Source organism: Notechis scutatus, chromosome 15 (assembly GCF_049901735.1).
Source record: "Notechis scutatus isolate UNSWTSFEM ecotype Mainland chromosome 15, rNotScu1.2, whole genome shotgun sequence".
Taxonomy (NCBI): domain Eukaryota; kingdom Metazoa; phylum Chordata; class Lepidosauria; order Squamata; family Elapidae; genus Notechis; species Notechis scutatus.
Window position 1 is genome coordinate 3,119,832 of NC_142023.1, and position 18,652 is coordinate 3,138,483.

The 18,652-nt window shown below is 53.1% G+C and overlaps 1 protein-coding gene across 1 annotated transcript in view; it reads right to left on the minus strand.

Moving 5' to 3' along the window:
• The window catches only part of NR5A1 (nuclear receptor subfamily 5 group A member 1), a 34,277-nt gene extending 22,225 nt beyond the window's left edge, over positions 1-12,052 (minus strand). The window contains exons 1-3 of the mRNA XM_087944051.1: positions 11,951-12,052; positions 8,771-8,912; positions 5,629-6,392 (exon numbers count right to left, since the gene is read on the minus strand). Of these exons, the coding sequence (XP_087800177.1) occupies positions 5,629-6,392; positions 8,771-8,912; positions 11,951-12,052 (1,008 nt within the window). The remainder of the gene's footprint in view (positions 1-5,628; positions 6,393-8,770; positions 8,913-11,950) is intronic.
• Between the last annotated feature and the right edge of the window lie 6,600 nt (positions 12,053-18,652).

The following is an 18,652-nucleotide window of genomic DNA, read 5'->3' on the forward strand; positions in this document are numbered from 1 at the left end:
GGGTGGGCAGAAGATGTTTCAAAGCAGGTTAATAAACTTAGGGAAGAAAGAAGAAAAGAAAGGAAGGAAAAAGGAAGGAAGGAGGGAAGGAATGGGAGGGAGGGAGGGGAGGGAGGGAGGGGAGGAAGGAAGGAAGGGAGGAAGGGAAGGAAGGGGAGGAATGGGAATGGCAGGGAGGGAGGAGGGAGGGAGGAGGAGGAAGGAAGGAAGGAAGGAAGGAAGGAAGGAAGGGGGAAGGAATGGAGGGAGGAAGGAAGGAAGGAAGGAAGGAAGGAAGAAAGATGGGAATGGAAGGAAAAAAGAAGGAAGGGGAAGGGAGGAATGGCAGGGAGGAGGGAGGAAGGAGGGAAGGAAGGAAGGAAGGAAGGAAGGAAGGAAGGAAGGAAGGAAGGAAGGAAGGAAGGAAGGGCAGGAAGGAAGGAAGGAAGGAAGGAAGGGGAGAATGGAGGGAGGGAGGGAGGGAGGAAGGAGGGAAGGAAGGAAGGGAAAGAAGGAAGGAAGGAAGGAAGGAAGGAAGGAAGGAAGGAAGGAAGGAAGGAAGGAAAGGAAGGAAGGAAGGAAGGATTGATTTCAAGGGGCATGCAACACTTGCCAATAGAACTTGTGGCCTCTGGTTGAACAAGGTGTCTTTTACATCACAGGGTGGAAGAACTGTTAGTTGGCAAGCAGAATCGGGTGGCCTGATGGCCAATGAAACCTCCAGGCACAGGCGCAGTCTACCCCCAAAGAGGGAAAGGGATGCAGACAGAAAGGAGGGGACAGGTGCCAGGCTTCGCCCCCTGGTCTTGCCTTGGGGGGGGGGGGGGGACAGGAATTTGGGGCAGGACAGACCAACTCCTCTGCCAGGAGGGTCTTCAACCAGGCCATATAAACCAACTCACATTCCCCCTCCCTTCCTGCTCCTCTGGCTAGATAGCCAAATGCGTGGGATACAGTTTTGCAGGCTGAGACCGCTCTCCTTGGACCGCAGCCTGTCCTGGAGCTGCACAATTTTGTCCACACACACACAGACACACACACACACACACAAAGTCCAGCTTCCTCTTCCTGCCTTACAACAAAGAGGGAGGACTGAGAGTCTCCAGCTGGCCTCCTCCAGGTGTGTGGGCATCTCGGGCCCTGTCCTTGAGTTGTTTTCCTGGGGGGGAGACTGTCCCCAAGGCTGAACACCCCCACACACACACCCCAAAAATAAACTTCTGAGCTCAAGGGATGCCCCCTCCTCCCACCCACCACAGCTGCCCATCAATCCTGCATCAAGCAGTTGGCTGGGTTTTCTGGTTTGGAAACTGCGTGGCCTCCCTCCTTCCCACTCCCTTCCCGCGCAGCCGACCCCTCCTCACTCCGGCACCCACCAATTTTGGGTGGGCAGAAGATGTTTCAAAGCAGGTTAATAAACTTAGAAAAGAAAGAAGGAAAGGAAGGAAGGAAGAAGGGAAGGAAGGAGGGAGGAAGGAAGGAAGGAAGGGATGGAAGTGGAAGGAGGGAAGGAGATGAGAATGGAAGGAAAGAAGGAAGGAAGGAGGAGGGGAAGGAAGAGGATGGAAATGGAAGAAGGAAGGAAGGAAGGAAGGAAGGAAGGAAAGAAGGAAGGAAGGATGGGAATGGGAATGAAAGGAAAAAGGAAGGAAGGAGATGGGAATGGAAGGAAAAAAGGAAGGAAGGAAAGAAGGAAGGAAGGAAGGAAGGGATGGAGATGGAAGGAGGGAAGGAGATGGGAATGGAAGGAAAGAAGGAAGGAGGGAGGGAATGGAAGGAAGAGGATGAAATGGAAGGAAGAAGGAAGGAAGGAAGGAAGGAAGGAAGGAAGGAAGGAAGGAAGGAAGGAAGGAAGGAAGGAGATGGGAATGAAAGGAAAAAGGAAGGAAGGAGATGGGAATGGAAGGAAAAAGGAAGGAAGGAAAGAAGGAAGGAAGGAAGGAAGGGATGGAGATGGAAGGAGGAAGGAGATGGGAATGGAAGGGAAGGAAGGAGGGAGGAATGGAAGGAAGAGGATGGAAATGGAAGGAAGAAGGAAGGAAGGAAGGAAGGAAGGAAGGAAGGAAGGAGATGGGAATGAAAGGAAAAAGGAAGGAAGGAGATGGGAATGGAAGGAAAAAAGAAAGGAAGGAAAGAAGGAAGGAAGGAAGGATTTCAAGGGCCATGCAACACTTGCCAACAGAAATTTTGGGTGGGCAGAAGGTGTTTCAAAGCAGGTTTAATAAACTTAGGAAAGAAAGAAAGAAGGAAGGAAGGAAGGAAGGAAGGAAGGAAGGAAGGAAGGAAGGAAGGAAGGAAGGAAGGAAAGCTAGATAGAAAGAAAGAAGAAAGAAAGAAAGAAGAAAGAAAGAAAGAAAGAAAGAAAGAAAGAAAGAAAGAAAGAAAGAAAGAAAGAAAGAAAGAAAGAAAGAAAGAAAGAAAAGAAAGAGTCAGCCCGCATTTTAAAAACCACCCGTGGCCATTCATGTTCTTTGTGACCACGGAACGCTGCTGTGATTGTGAGGGTTTCAGTGCGTAGCTCCCACCCACCCACTCGCCCACCAGACACTCTGGGGAAGCTAACAAAAACACCACATTAGCATAAACCCTTGGAAATAAGCAACGGTTAAAAGTCATAATAAACTTACTTAGGAATATTATCCTTCTGCCTAAGCACTTTCCTTTTTTCTTTTGATTCTGCTTCAAAGTTGGAGGAATGAATTGTGACCTTGAAAAACAGGTGTTTGAGATGAATCCTCCCCCTCCATCACTCTCTTACACACACACACACACAGAGAGAGAGAGGGAACACATACCGCACAGCTGTTGGGAGCTCGGTGCTTTGCTCATCCTTCTGGCCGAATGAATGCCAATCAGGGAGGTTTTTTTTTTTTTAAAAGCCTCCCCTGGGAGAATGCCTGGCCACGTTTGCTGTCTTGGCATCTGGGTGTGCAAAGAAAAAGCACAAGGGGTTTTCCTTGCACCCAGATGTTGCACCCGAGCGAAGCTGCTGTGGGAATTTGGAGGAAGGAAGGAAGGAAGGAAGGAAGGAAGGAAGGAGGAAGGAAAAAGGAAGGAAAGGAAGGAGATGAGATTGAGGAAGGAAGGAAGGAAGGAAGGAAGGAAGGAAGGAAGGAAGGAAGGAAGGAAGGAAGGAAGGAAGGAAGGAAGGAAGGAAGAGAGGAAGGAATGAATGAATGAAGGAATGAAGGAAGGAAGGAAGGGAGATGAGATGAGATTGAGGAAGGAAGGAAGGAAGGAAGGAAGGAAGGAAGGAAGGAAGGAAGGAAGGAAGGAAGGTGTTGTGGGATGGGTGAAACCGAACAGAAGGGATCTGGGGTGGCAAAACTTTTGGGCAGGGACTGCAGAGCCAAGCAAGTTTGCAGGGACCTATTTGAAGAATTTTTTCTACCCTCTAGTCAATTAATCTATATTGAATGCCAGAAAAAGTTGGATGAGTATTACTATTATTATTATCATTATCATCATTATCACTATCATTATCATTATTATTAGTTAATCTAACCAGGACCTAGAACGTTTAACATTCTTATTCTTATTCTTATTCTTATTCTTATTATTATTACTACTACTACTACTATTACTACTACTACTACTACTACTACTACTACTTAATCTTTAGTGAGATTCACAGCCTTTGGGGCTGGCTGGTAGTTCAACAGTTCAAGTCCTAACCAAGGACCTAGGAACTGTTCAGGTAGCATCTGAGGATATAAGCTGTTCCAAGTAGGGTGGTTTTTTGTAGAATCAGGGTGTTCACAAGTCTGATAAATTCACGATTTCCAAATAGCGAGGTAGCCCTTTAGGTATTGCTCCAAGGGCTCCAATTATAATTGGGATAACACACAATTTCTTTTTCCAAAGTTGCTCAACTTCAATTTATAAGTTCTGATACTTTGTGATTTTTTTCTTGCTGCCTGTTGTTATTGTTATTTTATTATTAACAAAAAACAACAGCATACACAGCAGACGAGATAACCATGCTGGGTTTCGTATCCCAAATCACTAGTCAAACCCTTCCCAAGCGTTTAGGACTACGTGATGTATCTGCGGATTATGCGAGCAGATCCCAGTAAAGTGGCCTTCTGCAGCTGACCAGTGGTGATCTGGTCAGCACCAATTGTTTTCAAGTGCTTGCCTAGATCTTTAGGCACAGCACCCAGTGTTATGTATTATTATTATTATTATTATTATTATTATTATTATTATTATTATTATTATTATTATTATTATTATTATTGTTGTTGTTGTTGTTGTTGTTGTTGTTGTTGTTGTTGTTGTTGTTGTTGTATTCCAGCAGTAGATTTTTAAAATGGTGTAAAAGCTGTTTTTTTTAATTTCCTGTTAAAATCTTTTGACAGGAAGTTACAAGGGAGAGAAAAGAAAAGGAGAGAGAGAAGGAAGGAAAGAAAGAGAAAGACAAAAAGAAAGACAGACAGACAGAAAGAAAAACAGACAGGCAATAAGGATGGATGGATGGATAGATGAATGGATGGATGGATGGATGGATGGAAGGAAGGAAGGAAGGGGGAATGGGAAGGAAGGAAGGAAGGAAGGAAGGAAGGAAGGAAGGAAGGAAGGGGGGAATGGGAATGGCAGGGAGGAGGGAGGAAGGATTTCAAGGGGCATGCAACACTTGCCAATAGAACTTGTGGCCTCTGGTTGAACAAGGTGTCTTTTACATCACAGGGTGGAAGAACTGTTAGTTGGCAAGCAGAATCGGGTGACCTGATGGCCAATGAAACCTCCAGGCACAGGCGCAGTCTACCCCCAAAGAGGGAAAGGGATGCAGACAGAAAGGAGGGGACAGGTGCCAGGCTTCGCCCCTGGTCTTGCCTTGGGTGGGGGGGGGACAGGAATTTGGGGCAGGACAGACCAACTCCTCTGCCAGGGGGTCTTCAACCAGGCCATATAAACCAACTCACATTCCCCCTCCCTTCCTGCTCCTCTGGCTAGATAGCCAAATGCGTGGGATACAGTTTTGCAGGCTGAGACCGCTCTCCTTGGACCGCAGCCTGTCCTGGAGCTGCACAATTTTGTCCACACACACACAGACACACACACACACACACACACAAAGTCCAGCTTCCTCTTCCTGCCTTACAACAAAGAGAAAGGACTGAGAGTCTCCAGCTGGCCTCCTCCAGGTGTGTGGGCATCTCGGGCCCTGTCCTTGAGTTGTTTTCCTGGGGGGAGACTGTCCCCAAGGCTGAACACCCCCCCCACACCCCCACACCCAAAATAAACTTCTGAGCTCCAGGGATGCCCCCTCCGCCCACCCCCACATCTGCCCATCAATCCTGCACCAAGCAGTTGGCTGGGTACCAGGTGGTCACCCAAAGCACATCCATTCCACTTCCCTTTTCACCCAGGGGGAAACAGAGGCAGAGGGAAAGGTGCAGCCTTGCTCCCCACCTGTCTTCTCCTGAGGCTGCCCAGCTGTGGCCAATGGTCCCAGTTCAAGCTCCCAGCACCAGCCAAGAGCCCTCCCCAGGAAGCCCCATGATCCCCAGGCAGTGAGACTGGGGACGATGGGCTTCCCAGCCAGAGATGGAGTTCCCTCCAGAGCTATTTTTGAGGGAGAGGGTCTTCCCCCCCCCACCCTCTTCCCAGCCCCCCTCACCCAGTGCGTGCGTGCGCGTGTCTCACCTCCAGCTCTTTGAAGAAGATGCAGCTGCGCGCCCACTCCACGATGGCGAAGAGGGTCTGGTCAGCCATCCTGCAGAGGAGTCCGAAGGTGGTCAGCTTCTCCGGCCGGCCCCTGCCGCCTTGCTCTTGCTGCAGGCAGCTCAGGATGCGGCCTTTCAGCTGCGCCTCGTCCGGCTCCAGCTGCAGCAGCTTCAGGATCACCTCGGGCACGTCCAGCGCCGTGGCCGGAGAGGCTCCTCCGCCCCCGCCGCCGGCGCCGGGATAAGGCTCCGGGAAGGGGTACGCCGGGGCGGCCTCGTGCGGGTGGACGGCGTAAGGCTCCGGGAACTCGGACTTGATGGCCCGGCTGGCGAAAGGCGGGTAAGGGTAGCCCGAGAGGAGCCCGGGACCCACCGGGCCGGGCCCGGCCAGGGCGGGCGTCCCGTAGGGGCTGCGCTCGTAGTCGATGGGCGTCATGGCAGCCGCGCTGGGGGGAGGCAGAGCCTTGGCCAAGCCGGCCGGGTGTTGGTGGTGGGCCAGGCCGTGCAGGGAGGGAGGCAGCCCGCCGTAGTCTTCCGCCTGCACCGGAGAGACGATGGGGGGCGGCGGCGGCGGCGGGGGCAGCGGCGGAAGCGGCGGCGGGGGCGGCGGCAGAGGCGGCAGCGTCTCCAGCTTGAAGCCGTTGGCCCGGATCAGCGCCTTCTTCTGCTGCTTCAGCGCCCGGTCGCGCTTGTACATCGGGCCGAATTTATTGCGGCCCCCGCGCATCCGGTCGGCGCGCACGGCTGCAAGGAAAGGAGCGCCGGAGCTGACCAGGGGCTGCCTGCAAAGTTGGGCAGGTCGAACCCCACAACCAGGCTCCAGGTGGACTCGGCCTCCCGTCCTTCCCAGGAGGGTCAAACGAGGACCCCGGTTGTTGGGGGCAAGAGGCTGATTTTGTAAGAGAGGGCTGGAAAGGACTATAAAAGCGGTATATAAGTCTAAGCCCTTCCTTCCTTCTTTCCTTCCTTCCTTCTTTCCTTCTTTCCTTCCTTCCTTCCTTCCTTCCTTCCTTCCTTCCTTCTTTCCTTCTTTCCTTCCTTCTTTCCTGATTCTGCCCACTTTCTGGAGTTCGATCCTACCAGTTCAAAGTTGACTCAGCCTTCTGTCCTTCCGAGGCGGGTAAAACGAGGACCCAGATTGTTGGGGGCAGGAGGCTGATTTTGTAAGAGAGGGCTGGAAAGCACTATAAAGCGGTATATAAGTCTAAGCCCTTCCTTCCTTCCTTCTTTCCTTCCTTCCTTCCTTCCTTCTTTCCTTCCTTCTTTCCTTCCTTCCTTCCTTCTTTCCTGATTCTGCCCACTTTCTGGAGTTCGATCCTGACCAGTTCAAAGTTGACTCAGCCTTCTGTCCTTCCGAGGCGGGTAAAACGAGGACCCAGATTGTTGGAGGGAGGGGGCGAGAGGCTGACTCTGTAAAACGCTCACAGAGGGCTACGAAGCGGGGTATAAGTCTGAGGGCCATTGCTATTGCTATTACCAGCCCCCACTCCTCCCCACCCGCGCGGCCCATCTGGGGACAAGACCGGAAAAGCCCCCCTTTTCTCCACCTCCCTCCCCCTCGCGTCTAGTGGCATCCAAAGGGTGGAAAGGATGGAGGGCAGCCCCAGAGGAAAAGGAGCGCAGCCGTTTGGCAGCGATCCCGACCAGCCTCTCGCTTGGCGGGTTTCCCCACTTGTCTACGCGGTAGGTGCCTGTCGGGGCTCCTCCGCATGTCCTTCCTGCTACACACACACACACACACACACACAAACAAACACCCCCACTCAGGGTTGTTCCCAAGGCCGCAGCTGTCTTGCAACAGACGGTGCTTCCTCGCCCAACGAGGGGATTCTGCAGCGTCTTCGCTCAGGCCTCCCGTCCAGCTTTTTCCTCCCTCTCCCAAAACAGACCCATGAAGATGAGAGAGGCGGGGGGAGAGAGCGAGAGCCGGGAAGTTCCTTGCGGGGGGAAGGCAGGGGAGGCACCGTCTATTTAAAGAGCAGCTTCCCTTCCCGAGTTCCTGCAGCGCAGCGAGGCAGGGAAGGAAGGAGGAAAAAAAGGGGGGAATCCGGCGGCGGCCAGACGAAGAGCCTCGGCCAAAGTTTCGCTGCCCACCCACCCCTCCCCTCCCCGTCCTCCCCGCGCAGGTGAAGGGCGCAAGGCGCTCTCCCTCCTTCAACTGCCCTGCTCTGCGGGTCAAGGCAACCGTTCTGGGGGCAGCTCCCTCCCTCCCTCCCCGGGACAGCAGCCCCTTTGACTCCAACCTCACTTCGAGGCTCGCGTTCCCACGAGGCGCTTGCCTGGACTGCTCCGAATCGCGGGGATTTCCCCTCGAGGGGTCCGTTCAAAGCTGCTTTGGCGTCCCGGGCCGATCTCCACAAAAAGGGGGCTGAAGCGGTTTGGGGTCCCAGGACGAGCATAACCCCCCCGTCAAAAAACAAAAAGGAGCCCGCGAATGGTTTTCGGGGCTCAAAGAAAGCTCCCCCTTTTATTTGCATGTCTCGGGGCTCTAAAAGCAGAAACGAGGGTGCGTCGACCTCGATTCGTTGCACCGCGGCGAAAACTCGTCCCGCAGGGCTGGGCAATGAATTCTTACCGCCTGGTCCTTCCCCCAAAAAAAAAAAAAACCGAGAGAGACGGGCAGAGGGTCGGGCGTTCATCGCGACCCCCTTCCCAAGCCCGGCCAAGAGGAAGGGGCTCTTCGTTACGGGTGGGACACACACACACACACACACACAGAGCCTTGGCCAACTTTTGACCGGAGTTTGGCACGCGCTCTGAAAAAAACCGGCGTCTTCAAACATGGGCAGAGTGCCTCGCCTTCCCCGCACCTCCGGCCCGTCCCCAAAGATTTTGGGGGCCCTGTTAAAGATCTAGGAGAGAAGGCCCGGCCGGATTCCCTGCCTTACACCCCTCCCCGGGACTCCGTCTTCTTCCCAGCGGGAAAACACTTTCGTTTTCTCGGCTTCCCAAGGCCGCTCGGCCGCCGAAACAGCTGAATTGCTGCGGCCGCCCTTGCCCACCCGGGAAGAAGAGGGGGCGGGGACCACCACCAACCCCCGGCCGAGACCCTCCTTCCCCTCTGCCCGCCATCAAAGGCCCTTCCGCAGCGCAAGGACCCAAGCCAATGCAAGCGCGCTCACCTTCCAGCCGCATCCCCACGGCCAGGCACTTCTGAAAACGGCAGTACGGGCACCTTTTCCGTTGCGTCTTATCGATCTTGCAGTTCTGGCTCTCCGTACACGTGTAGTGCTTGTTGTTCTGCACCGTCCTCTTGAAGAAGCCCTGGGCGAAGAGAGATTGGGGGGGCTTGAGACAGACGCGCAAGGGGAGAGGAAAGGGAGCGCAGGCGGGCGAGGAAAACTATCCCAGGCGCGCGGGGACTGGGAAGGCCAGAATTCCCCCTGGCTTGTCCCGGTTGGAGGATGGCTTAGCTCCCCGGGGACAGCGAGGGTCTGCATCCCAACTCCATCCACGGTGGGTGGCATTACCCCTAACTCGCCCGAACAAAACCGCACCCAACCCGAATCGGTTCTAATGCGGCGTTTTTTCGCGTTGCTCTTGTGTTCGTGTGAACACCGTATAAAATGAACATTTATTTTAGAAAGTTTGCTGGCGTGCGAACACAGCCAAACAAATCGCCGGGCCCTCTGGATACAATTCCTCCCGTCGCAGAACCCTAAAACTGTCTACTTTGGCTCAAAAAAAAAAAGGGATCCCCGGATTTTGGGACATGTCCTCAAGACATCTGACTCCAGATCCACACAATTTAACGGAGGGAATTTTTATAGAAATTATTTAGGCCAGTCTACTCTCATATGATCCTCACCCCATGCCCTGCGAGGTAGGTTAACCCTGTAAGAGTAGCTAAGCATGAGCCCCCTCCTCTGGCCTCAGTGCCCCTCCGTGAAATGGGGTTCATCCTAGCCTAAGCGGAAGGATTACAAGGCTGAACAAGGATGCGAGATCCCAGTGCAAGAACGAATGGTGTGTTAATAATTTGAATTGTTTAAAATAATGTTATAGCAATCAACGCGAGGGTCCTGATGGAAATAGGGCTCGAAATCAAATCCCACACATTAATAATAAATCGATGGGTTGATACTAACGGCAGAATCCCTATTTTAATGCGGACCCCGCCTCTAGATTTCTTCTGCTTCGCAAAAACAAAACAACAAACAAAAAACCCTCATTCTTTCTCTCTCCTTTCCCTCGCCCACCCCTCAAATCCAAGGCACAATCCCGACCCGGGCCAAACCATTTTCCCGCCCCTCCCGGCTGGAGAATCCCCAAATCACCGAAAAAATACCCAGAGGCGGAGGAGGAGGAAGAAGCTATTTCTGTAAAGGCCCCACTCGTTCGATCTTAAAACGAAGGTGTCCTTTATCTAGAGGCGGCCTTTTTAAGGGGGCAGCCCCCCTTCTTTAAAAAGGAGGAGGGGGGTTGTTTGGGAAAGTGGCTGGGGAAAAGGACGCAGCCATTTCTTCTCCCTCACCCCGAAAAAAAAAATATATCAATCCAATTAAAACCCCCGCTCAATCAGGATTCAACTAGAAAGGGGAAGAATTTTTTCCCGCATTCGCCCCCCACCTTCAAATCTAAACCCCTCTCCCCCCGAAAGAACCCCAAGGAAGCCTCCCCCAGTAGCAATTTGGCCCTCGGAGCGCTGCGCTTCACCAAACCGGCCGGGCCGCGACCCTCCGAGGGACTGGTGGATGTGGGGGGGAGGGCGCGGGAGCCCACCTTCGCCTCGCTTTCGTTTCTAACCAGAGGCGCCATTTCGCTCTTTATTTCCCATCTCAAAAAATATTTAGGAAAAAAATGTCAACCTCCCTCCCCGTCCAGTCCGATCCGGGAGGGTCCCCGAAATGAAACTCGCGGGGTTTTAATTGCCCCCTCCCCGAATAAATATATTTTTTTTAAAGGAGGGGAAAAAAAACAGACTGGCAGGGTCCCTTCCGCGTTCTTGGAATGCCGTTCCCTTCCAGCTGCGGGTGGAGAAAGGGAGGCGTTGGAGTCTTAACAGATTCTCCCTCCGTTTCTTCCCAGTTTTCCCTCCCCCCCCCTCTCTCTCTCTCTCTCCTACTTTTTTTCCCCTTCACCCCTTCGGTTTGTCTTCAACCGTTCGACTTTCAACTCGTCCTCTCTCTCTCTCGGCTCTTCCCAGGAAAATCTTCGTTCCCAGAACGAAAGGAAAGGAAAGAAGGCCGGAGTGAAGCCGAATTAGCTGCTGCTTCTTCACCGACCCGGGACCAAAAATAAAAAAATAGGGGGAGCGCTCATTTTTAACATCTGGATCTCCAACGAGTTTTTGGAGCGTTTTTTCCCGCGGGTGGGTGCGTGGAAGGATTGACGCCCGGTTTAAAAAATAAAATAAAATAAAACCAAATCCAAAGAGAAGAGGGGGAATTCGTTGGGCACTAAAACCGCCTTCGCCCAATTCAGACCAACTAAAGGGATTTCTGAAATGAATCTACGGGGGGGTTCTGGGTCCGCGCGGAATCCTGGGGTGCGGAGGATCGCGAAAGGTTCGCGCAACGCGCCCAAACCCACCCAGGCAAGGAAACGCCTTTAAACGAATCCTAAAGCGACGCAAAATAAAATAAGGAGAAATAATTCCTTGCAGAGGCGACCGCTTGGGCTTCTCTTCCACCCAACTGTTAAAAACATCTGCTTTAAAAATAAAAAAATAAAAACATCAAACCTACACAACAGATGGGAGCAGGCGCAGGTTTTAGGCTCAAGGTGCCTCCTTCCAAGAATTGGATCAGCCAAGGCGACAAAATTATTTTAAAAAAAACGAAAAACCCGAAGCCTGCCACCGAAAAAGCCGTTTATTAATATTAAATCATGATGAGGAGGATGGTGATTCCTTGCCGTCAAGAGGGGGAAAATAAAAACCCTGACTAGATCCCAACCGGTAAATGGATCCGGAGCTGCGGCTGGATCCCGGGCTTCCTTGCCTCGCCAAACCCCTCTCTCCCCCGTCTGGGGGGAGCTGGAGAGAGACACCCCCCCCTCCAAACCGCCGTCTTCCTCTCCGCCGCCCCGGAGCGCAGAAGCCGCCGACAGCCCCGAAGGCAGGTCTGTGTTGTGGGGCGCGCCGCCGCCGCCGTCGCCAGCGGGTCACTCGCGACCCTCCTCCCGGTTTTCGTTGACAAACCCTAATTATGATAATTCCGCCGGCGGCGGCGGCGGCCCTCTCCGCGGAGATTGGCGCGCAGTTCTCGGGGCGCTTCGCCGGCCCCGAGTTGCGCCGGCCCCAGCTCCTCTGCGCGCCCACCCGGCCACCCTCTTCTTCCCCTCCCCTTCTCCTCACCTACCTTGCAACTTTCGCAGGTCAGCAGCCCGTAGTGGTAGCCGGAGACCTTATCCCCGCAAACGGGGCACAGCTCGTCCAGATCTTCGTCGTACGAATAATCCATCACCTTTGGCGGGGCCTGCGGGGAAAGGAGAAGAGGCCGGGGCAGCGGCTGGGGGAGACTCTCTCCCCGGGGAGGGGGAAGAGGGAGAGGGAGGGAAGGAAGGAAGGAAGGAAGGAAGGAAGGAAGGGAAGGAGGTTGCGGATGCCCCGACGAGCGGCGGCCAAGAGAGTGGGGGCCAGCGGGCAGCGGCCTCCTTTATAAAGCCTGCGGGGACGCGTGCGGCGCGGCGCGGCGCGTCCGCACCGTTCTCCTGCGGGCAGGGAGCAAAGGAAACCCCCTCCCCTCCCTCCCTCACCGTCGGGGAAGGAGGGCATTGAGAGGGCTCGGCTCTCCGCTGTCCCCGGGGGCGGGTTCGGCCAGAGTCCACCCCACACACACACACGCACACAAACACACACCCGCCACCCTCCCGCACGACCAGGCACCCAACGGGAATGGCGGCCTCCGCCCTCTTGTTCCAGGGGAGGGAGGGTCCCTTCTGCCTCCCCCCACCCCACCCCCCCGCAATCCGAGCCTCGACGGAGCGCACCGGTCGCTCCAGGCAGCCGGCCGAGAGGGCTGCGGGGTTCCTGGCTGGCAACCAGCCCCAGAGAGAGCTAAGGACAAGGCCGCTGCGGGTGTTCGGGTTTCCCCCCCCCTGCTAAGGGCCTGGGACCTGCGCTCCGAGACTCCCACGCGGATTCCCCTCGTGGGAAGGGGGCCACTTCCGAGGTGGGGTGAAGTTTCGACCAACCTGGTACCTGGTTTGGAATAGAGACGGAGAAAACGCCGCCTGGTGCGTTTGTGGCTCGGGGGTAAAATCGGGTGAATTGAGGTGTTTGGCGGCGGGTTTTTTTTTTTTTCCCCATGCAGGAAGAAACAAACCACCACCACCCCCACACACACCTGGCCACTCACTCTCTGTCCCTTGGTCGCTAACTTCCGCTTTCAGCTGCCTCTATGGGGTGTTGGGACACAACTCCCACCACTCCCTGCCAACAGCTGGACAAGTCAAGGTGGAAATTGTAGTCCCTGGGCTCAGCAGATGGCAAAGGCGCGAGTAGCATATAGACGGTTTCTCCGCCCGAGTTAGGGGGAAGGCGGACTCTTCACACCCGGGCTGGTTTGCTGCGTTCGAGCTAGGGCACCTCGCGGGAGAGGACGGAAGGAAGGAGGGAGATGAGAATAAGGAAGGAGAGAAGGAGAGGAGGGGAAGAAGATGACAGAAGGAAGGAAAGAGATTAGAATAAGGAAGGAAGGAGGGAGGGAGGGAGATGACAGAGGGAAGGAAGGAAGGAAGGAAGGAAGGAAGGAAGGAAGGAAGGAGAGAGGAAAGAAGATGACAGAGGGAAGGAAGGAAGGAAGGAGAGAAGAAAGAAGATGACAGAGGGAAGGAAAGAGATTAGAATAAGGAAGGAAGAAAGGAGGGAGGGAAGAAGATGACAGAAGGAAGGAAAGAGATTAGAATAAGGAAGGAGGGAGGGAGGAAGATGACAGAGAAGAAGGAAGGAAGGAAGGAAGGAAGGAAGGAAGGAAGGAAGGAAGGAAGGAAGAAGGAGAGAAGGAGAGAGGAAAGAAGATGACAGAAGGAAGGAAAGAGATTAGAATAAGGAAGGAAGGAGGAGGGAGGGAGGGAGGAAGATGACAGAGGGAAGGAAGGAAGGAAGAAGAAAGAAGATGACAGAGGGAAGGAAAGAGATTAAAATAAGGAAGGAGGGAGGGAGGGAGGGAGAGAGGGAGGGAGGAAGAGGACAGAGGGAAGGAAGAAAGGAAGGAGAGAAAAGAAAATGACAGAGGGAAGGAAAGAGATTAGAATAAGGAAGGAAGAAAGGAGGGAGGGAGGGAGGGAGGAAGATGACAGAGGGAAGGAAGGAAGGAAAGAAGGAGAGAAGGGAGAGAGGAAAGAAGATGACAGAGGGAAGGAAGGAAGGAAGGAAGGAAGGAAGGAAGGAAGGAAGGAAGGAAGGAAGGAAGGAAGGAAGGAAGGAAGGAAGGAAGGAGAGAAGAAAGAAGATGACAGAAGGAAGGAAAGATTAGAATAATGAAGGAGGGAGGGAGGGAGGGAGGGAGGGAGGGAGGAAGATGACAGAGGGAAGGAAGGAAGGAGATGAGAATAAGGAAGGGAGGTGGGAGGGAGGCAGAGAGGGGAGAGAAGGGGGCAAAACACGCGTCCTCACAGACACACAACCTCCAAACTGGTCGGTCTTAACAGAACTGGCTCTGGCATTAATTCTATCACACCAGGCGAGAAATCACGAACGCGGCGCTGCAGGTTTAAACCAGCAATACAGAATATTGGGGGGAGTTTCATTTCCTCTTCTGCTGACTTAAGGGGGAACACGCAGGAGGGGGACCCCGCTTTTCTTGACAAACACCCCCACTCCCCGCGCGGAAAAAACCTGCGATGCTCAGGAAAACTCACATCCCTTCCGGGATGGGAGAAGATCCTGAACTTCGTTTGTCCAAAGAAGGGGACGTTTCCTTCCCCACCGCCCTCTCCACCCTTCCTCCCTTGAGCCGCGGGGTGGGAGCCTCCAAAGGTCATCCAAACGCTCTGTGAAGCCCGCCGCTGCCGTCTGGCGGCCTGTGCCCCCTTTCAGCCTTGCTTGTCCCCGGGCAAGAAGCTTGCTCGCCTCTCTGGGTTGCCGAAAGAAGCTATTCCGAATCAACGTGCCGCAAAAACTCGGTGTGTGTGCGTGTGTGTGTGTATTCTTTTGCTGTGCACAGAAGGCAGGTTTTGGTGTACAACTGCACCGCGGGTGACATTTTTGCTCCCATGTCCCTGAATCACGCATTTGTGTGTGTGTGCGTGCGTGCGCGCAACGTTTTGCTTTGCCTTCCCGAAGAACTCCGGCGGTAGAAGACGACCGCTACCGGATCCTTCCCAGCCAGCAAAAGAAGAGCTAACAAGCGGTCGCCAAACCCTCCGGCCGGAGAAGGAGAAGAAAGAAAAACAACAACCAAGAGAAGTCCAAACACCAGCAGCCCGGGGATTCGAAAGCAAAGTCAGCCGAGCCAAAAAATCAAAGAGCCTCCGCAGCCGCCGCCCAGGAGAGCCTGGGCCCAGGTCCCCCTCGCCTCCTCTCCTCCTCCCGGATCAGACCGCCCAGCCTCTTGAGAGGTCAAAAAAGCCAGAACCAGGTGACCTCTTTTGGCCCTCCCACCGAAGAGAGCCTTGTGGAACATCTGGGCGCTTGGAAATCTAGCCTCTGGAGGAGCAGGCTGGGCTGCTGGAGCTTTCCTTGCAAGGAAGTTGGTTGCCCTGGTGGTGGGAGTGTGCACTCCCAATATTTTTACACACACACACACACAGACACACCCGCCTTGTATTGTCTTCCTCCAGAAGCATTTCCTGCGTGTAAACCCAGCCTCCCCTGGAGGGGAAATGGCGGCCAGGAGACAACCAGAGCCGCGCGCGTGGGGGGAGAAACGCCTCCTCGATCATGGGGAACCCATCATAGCTGGAGAGCCAGAGTGCTCCTGAGCGTAGGTGGAGTTGCCCCTCAAGGCCAGCCTGAAGCTGCAGGGCCGAATCCGTTCAGAGGCAGGCGACTTTGGCCCCGTTTTGGGTTTGCATTGGGGGTCTCTCCAGATGTGCAATCGGTTGGAAGGCCGCTAGAGGGGCAAGTAGTCTAACATCTGGGAAACCACAGGCAGCAACCATCACCCCTAGCTTGGTTAAAGGGATGGCGTGGCCCTCAACAAACTTTGCAGATCATACGTAGAGGGGAATAAGTCGAGAAAACAATCCAATCTCAGCAAAAATTGGTCCTCTCTGTTCCATGGACGTCCCTCATGGCATGGAATTCAAGAGGGACCCATCTTCCTTTGGACATTCCCACATCAAATGCAAAGACCTCAGGGAGAGGATGCCAAATCACGCTGAAACTGACCGGCCTCAGGTCAGTTGAAGAAACCGAGAAGGTTAAACAGGACATAGAAGGAAAAGAAAGCCACCTCGCAGAAGACTTGTTCCCTGGAGCCTAAGAGAGTAGGACTACAACTGCCATGGGCCTCCTCTTGAAGGAATCTGGATTTCATGGAAGAATTTGGAGAAGCGTGGGCCGGTAAAAAGCCGAAGAAGACTTAGGCATTCTCCAATCCTGAAGCCGGGATCCAAAGCAGACTGAGAAACCTTTAAGTTCCCTTCCTTGGAAGACTAAAATAACTTTTTCTCTCTCTTACAAGGACCTTCCTCTCTTTTGGACTCTGGAATTTGGGATGGAATGGGAAAAGGAAAACCACAACACCCCCCAGCTCATCCATTTCTAGCAGGCCGTCTTTCTCCACGGGCCCACCTGAAAACAGAGGTCTCAAAACACAACCTGCTTGCGGTGCCCAGATGTGAGTAGGAACCAGTTTCTATATTTTGGGGAGGAAAAGGTTGGTGTGTGTGTGTGTGTGGCGGGAGGAGGGTTATCTACCGAGAAGCCAAGCCGCTATGGTGCTTCTGGTGTGCAGAAGTCTCAGCCTCTTTCTAAACAAAGCCTCCCCTTCCCTGTATCAAAGCAAGTGGTGGAACTGGGACCGTTGTTGGGGGTCCCACCATGGGAAAAAAAACGGCCTCAAGATCTGGGCCTCAAGGGAGGTTCCTCCTGATTAAAGATGGTAGCCCAGAGAAGATGGGGAAGGAACAGACTGGCCAAATTCGCCAGCAAACAAAGTCTCACCAAGTAAGAAAAAAGGACCATTCCAGGATTCTACTTCCAGTTCCACCGGGTCCTATTTCGGGAGTCAAGATCTTCCAAGCAGGCCACTTCGGCCTAAATGGAGAGATTGGCAGACAACGCTACCGGCTCCCGTCCCACCTCATCCCTCGCTCGAGACCGGGGAAAAAAAAAATTATCGCAGAAGTAGATAAAAGTACAATTGTTGCAATGACCTTGGCATTGGCTGTTATCAATCACTTACTTGGAAAGTAGCCCTCGGTTTCTCTCTCTCTCTCTCTCTGCTGTTGACCCCACCAGCTTCTCCTTAGCTGTGAAGTTCTCCAAGAGTGAAAGTGTGGCTGAAGGCCAAAGCCTTGGACTCCGGTCTTAATCCGGATGGAGCCACATTGGAGCCCACTTTTCGCGGCCCGACTGCAGATCCCACTCCCAGGTGGATCCGTGGGCGCGCTTGCCCTGGCAAGTCGCAAGCTTTTTTTTTGCCGGACACTCTTAAGTCCAGTCCCCGCCTCCAAATGGTGACCACGGTAGATTTGAAATTCTTGCTTCATTGGCTTCCTCCACGGCCACGTGACGGTGCTAGCAACAGAAAGGGAGAGGGGAAGAGAAAAAAAAAACAGAAAGAAGAAGAAGAACCGAAATTAAGATACAAAACCCCAGTTCATAAACCAGCATCAGAATGTGGCAGCCGAGAAGATAAAGAGGACCTTTGCCATAGATAAACCAACACAAGAAAGAAACTTGTTAATAGATGGCGGAGGGAGGGGCCGCTCTGTGGACAGAGAACATTTAAAAAAAATTGAGGGAAGGAGGGAGGGGTTGGATTTATTGCTGTGGTCCTGCTGGCCTGAACAATTTTTCTTTCTGTGTTCACCCCTTCAAGAGCTAGAAGTTTAATCCCATCCTGGTTCAACCACCACAGAGGCCACAAGAGATGCCAGGGAGTCCATTTTGGCTCTTGTGAGCTATTTGGGAGGGGGGGGGGATTGTGTGTGCGTTTTGTTGGACTTCAAACCTAGCTTGTTTTTAAATAGTGTCTTTTGCAAACAACAACAACACAGTCCTTCCCTGTGCAAAGGCAGTTGCGATGCATCCATGAAAGAAATGCATTTTTGTCTACAATTGTATCCAAGCCATATCTGGGTTGGAGATGCCCACTTGCGTGCCAAGAATGACCCTTTGCAAAAATGGCTCTGTGGGATTTGCAGATTCAAAGGATAATTATTATTTTTTTAGAAGTGGGCAAAGAATGCTGCGCCCTAGCAAAATTTGTCCCTTGATGGAGACGCGGCCAGGAGGTCCACCAAAAAGCATCCAGATGTTTCGACAGCGGTCCAAAGGATGGAGCAATGGCACTTGCCCAGGGGGAAAAATGAGACAATGAACCAAGTAAAGGATGGCAGGTCTTCTCCAAGAATGGGAAATGGAGAAGGCTAGGTAGGGTGATGTCCATCTTCCAGAAGGTCATGGTGAACCCACCATCTCCAAGGAGGACATTAGATGTGACTTCACAATGCCAGAAAATTCGGGTATTTCTATCTGAGTGGAATCCTAGCTAATCCAGAATGAGTTCTGCCTCTTCTCAACATCATCCCAAATCTTAGGAGAACCTCAAAGGTCATCCAGTCCAACTTCCAGCCAAAGGAAGCCAGGATTGGTCCCAAAATCCAGCCGTGATCTCCTTCTAAGAGGACTTGTTTCACCACTACCGAGTTTTAATGGTCAGACTTTGGAGCCCTAGTGGACGATCGCTTGAATATGAGCCAGCCGTGTGCGGCAGCAGCCAAAAAAGCCACCACAGTCCTTGGTTGTATAAACAGAGGCATAGAATCAAAATCACATGACGTGTTAGTACCTCTTTATAAAGTCTTAGTAAGGCCACACCTGGAGTACTGCAACCAGTTTTGGTCACCACATTACAAAAAAAAAGATGTTGAGATTTTGAAGGGGAAAA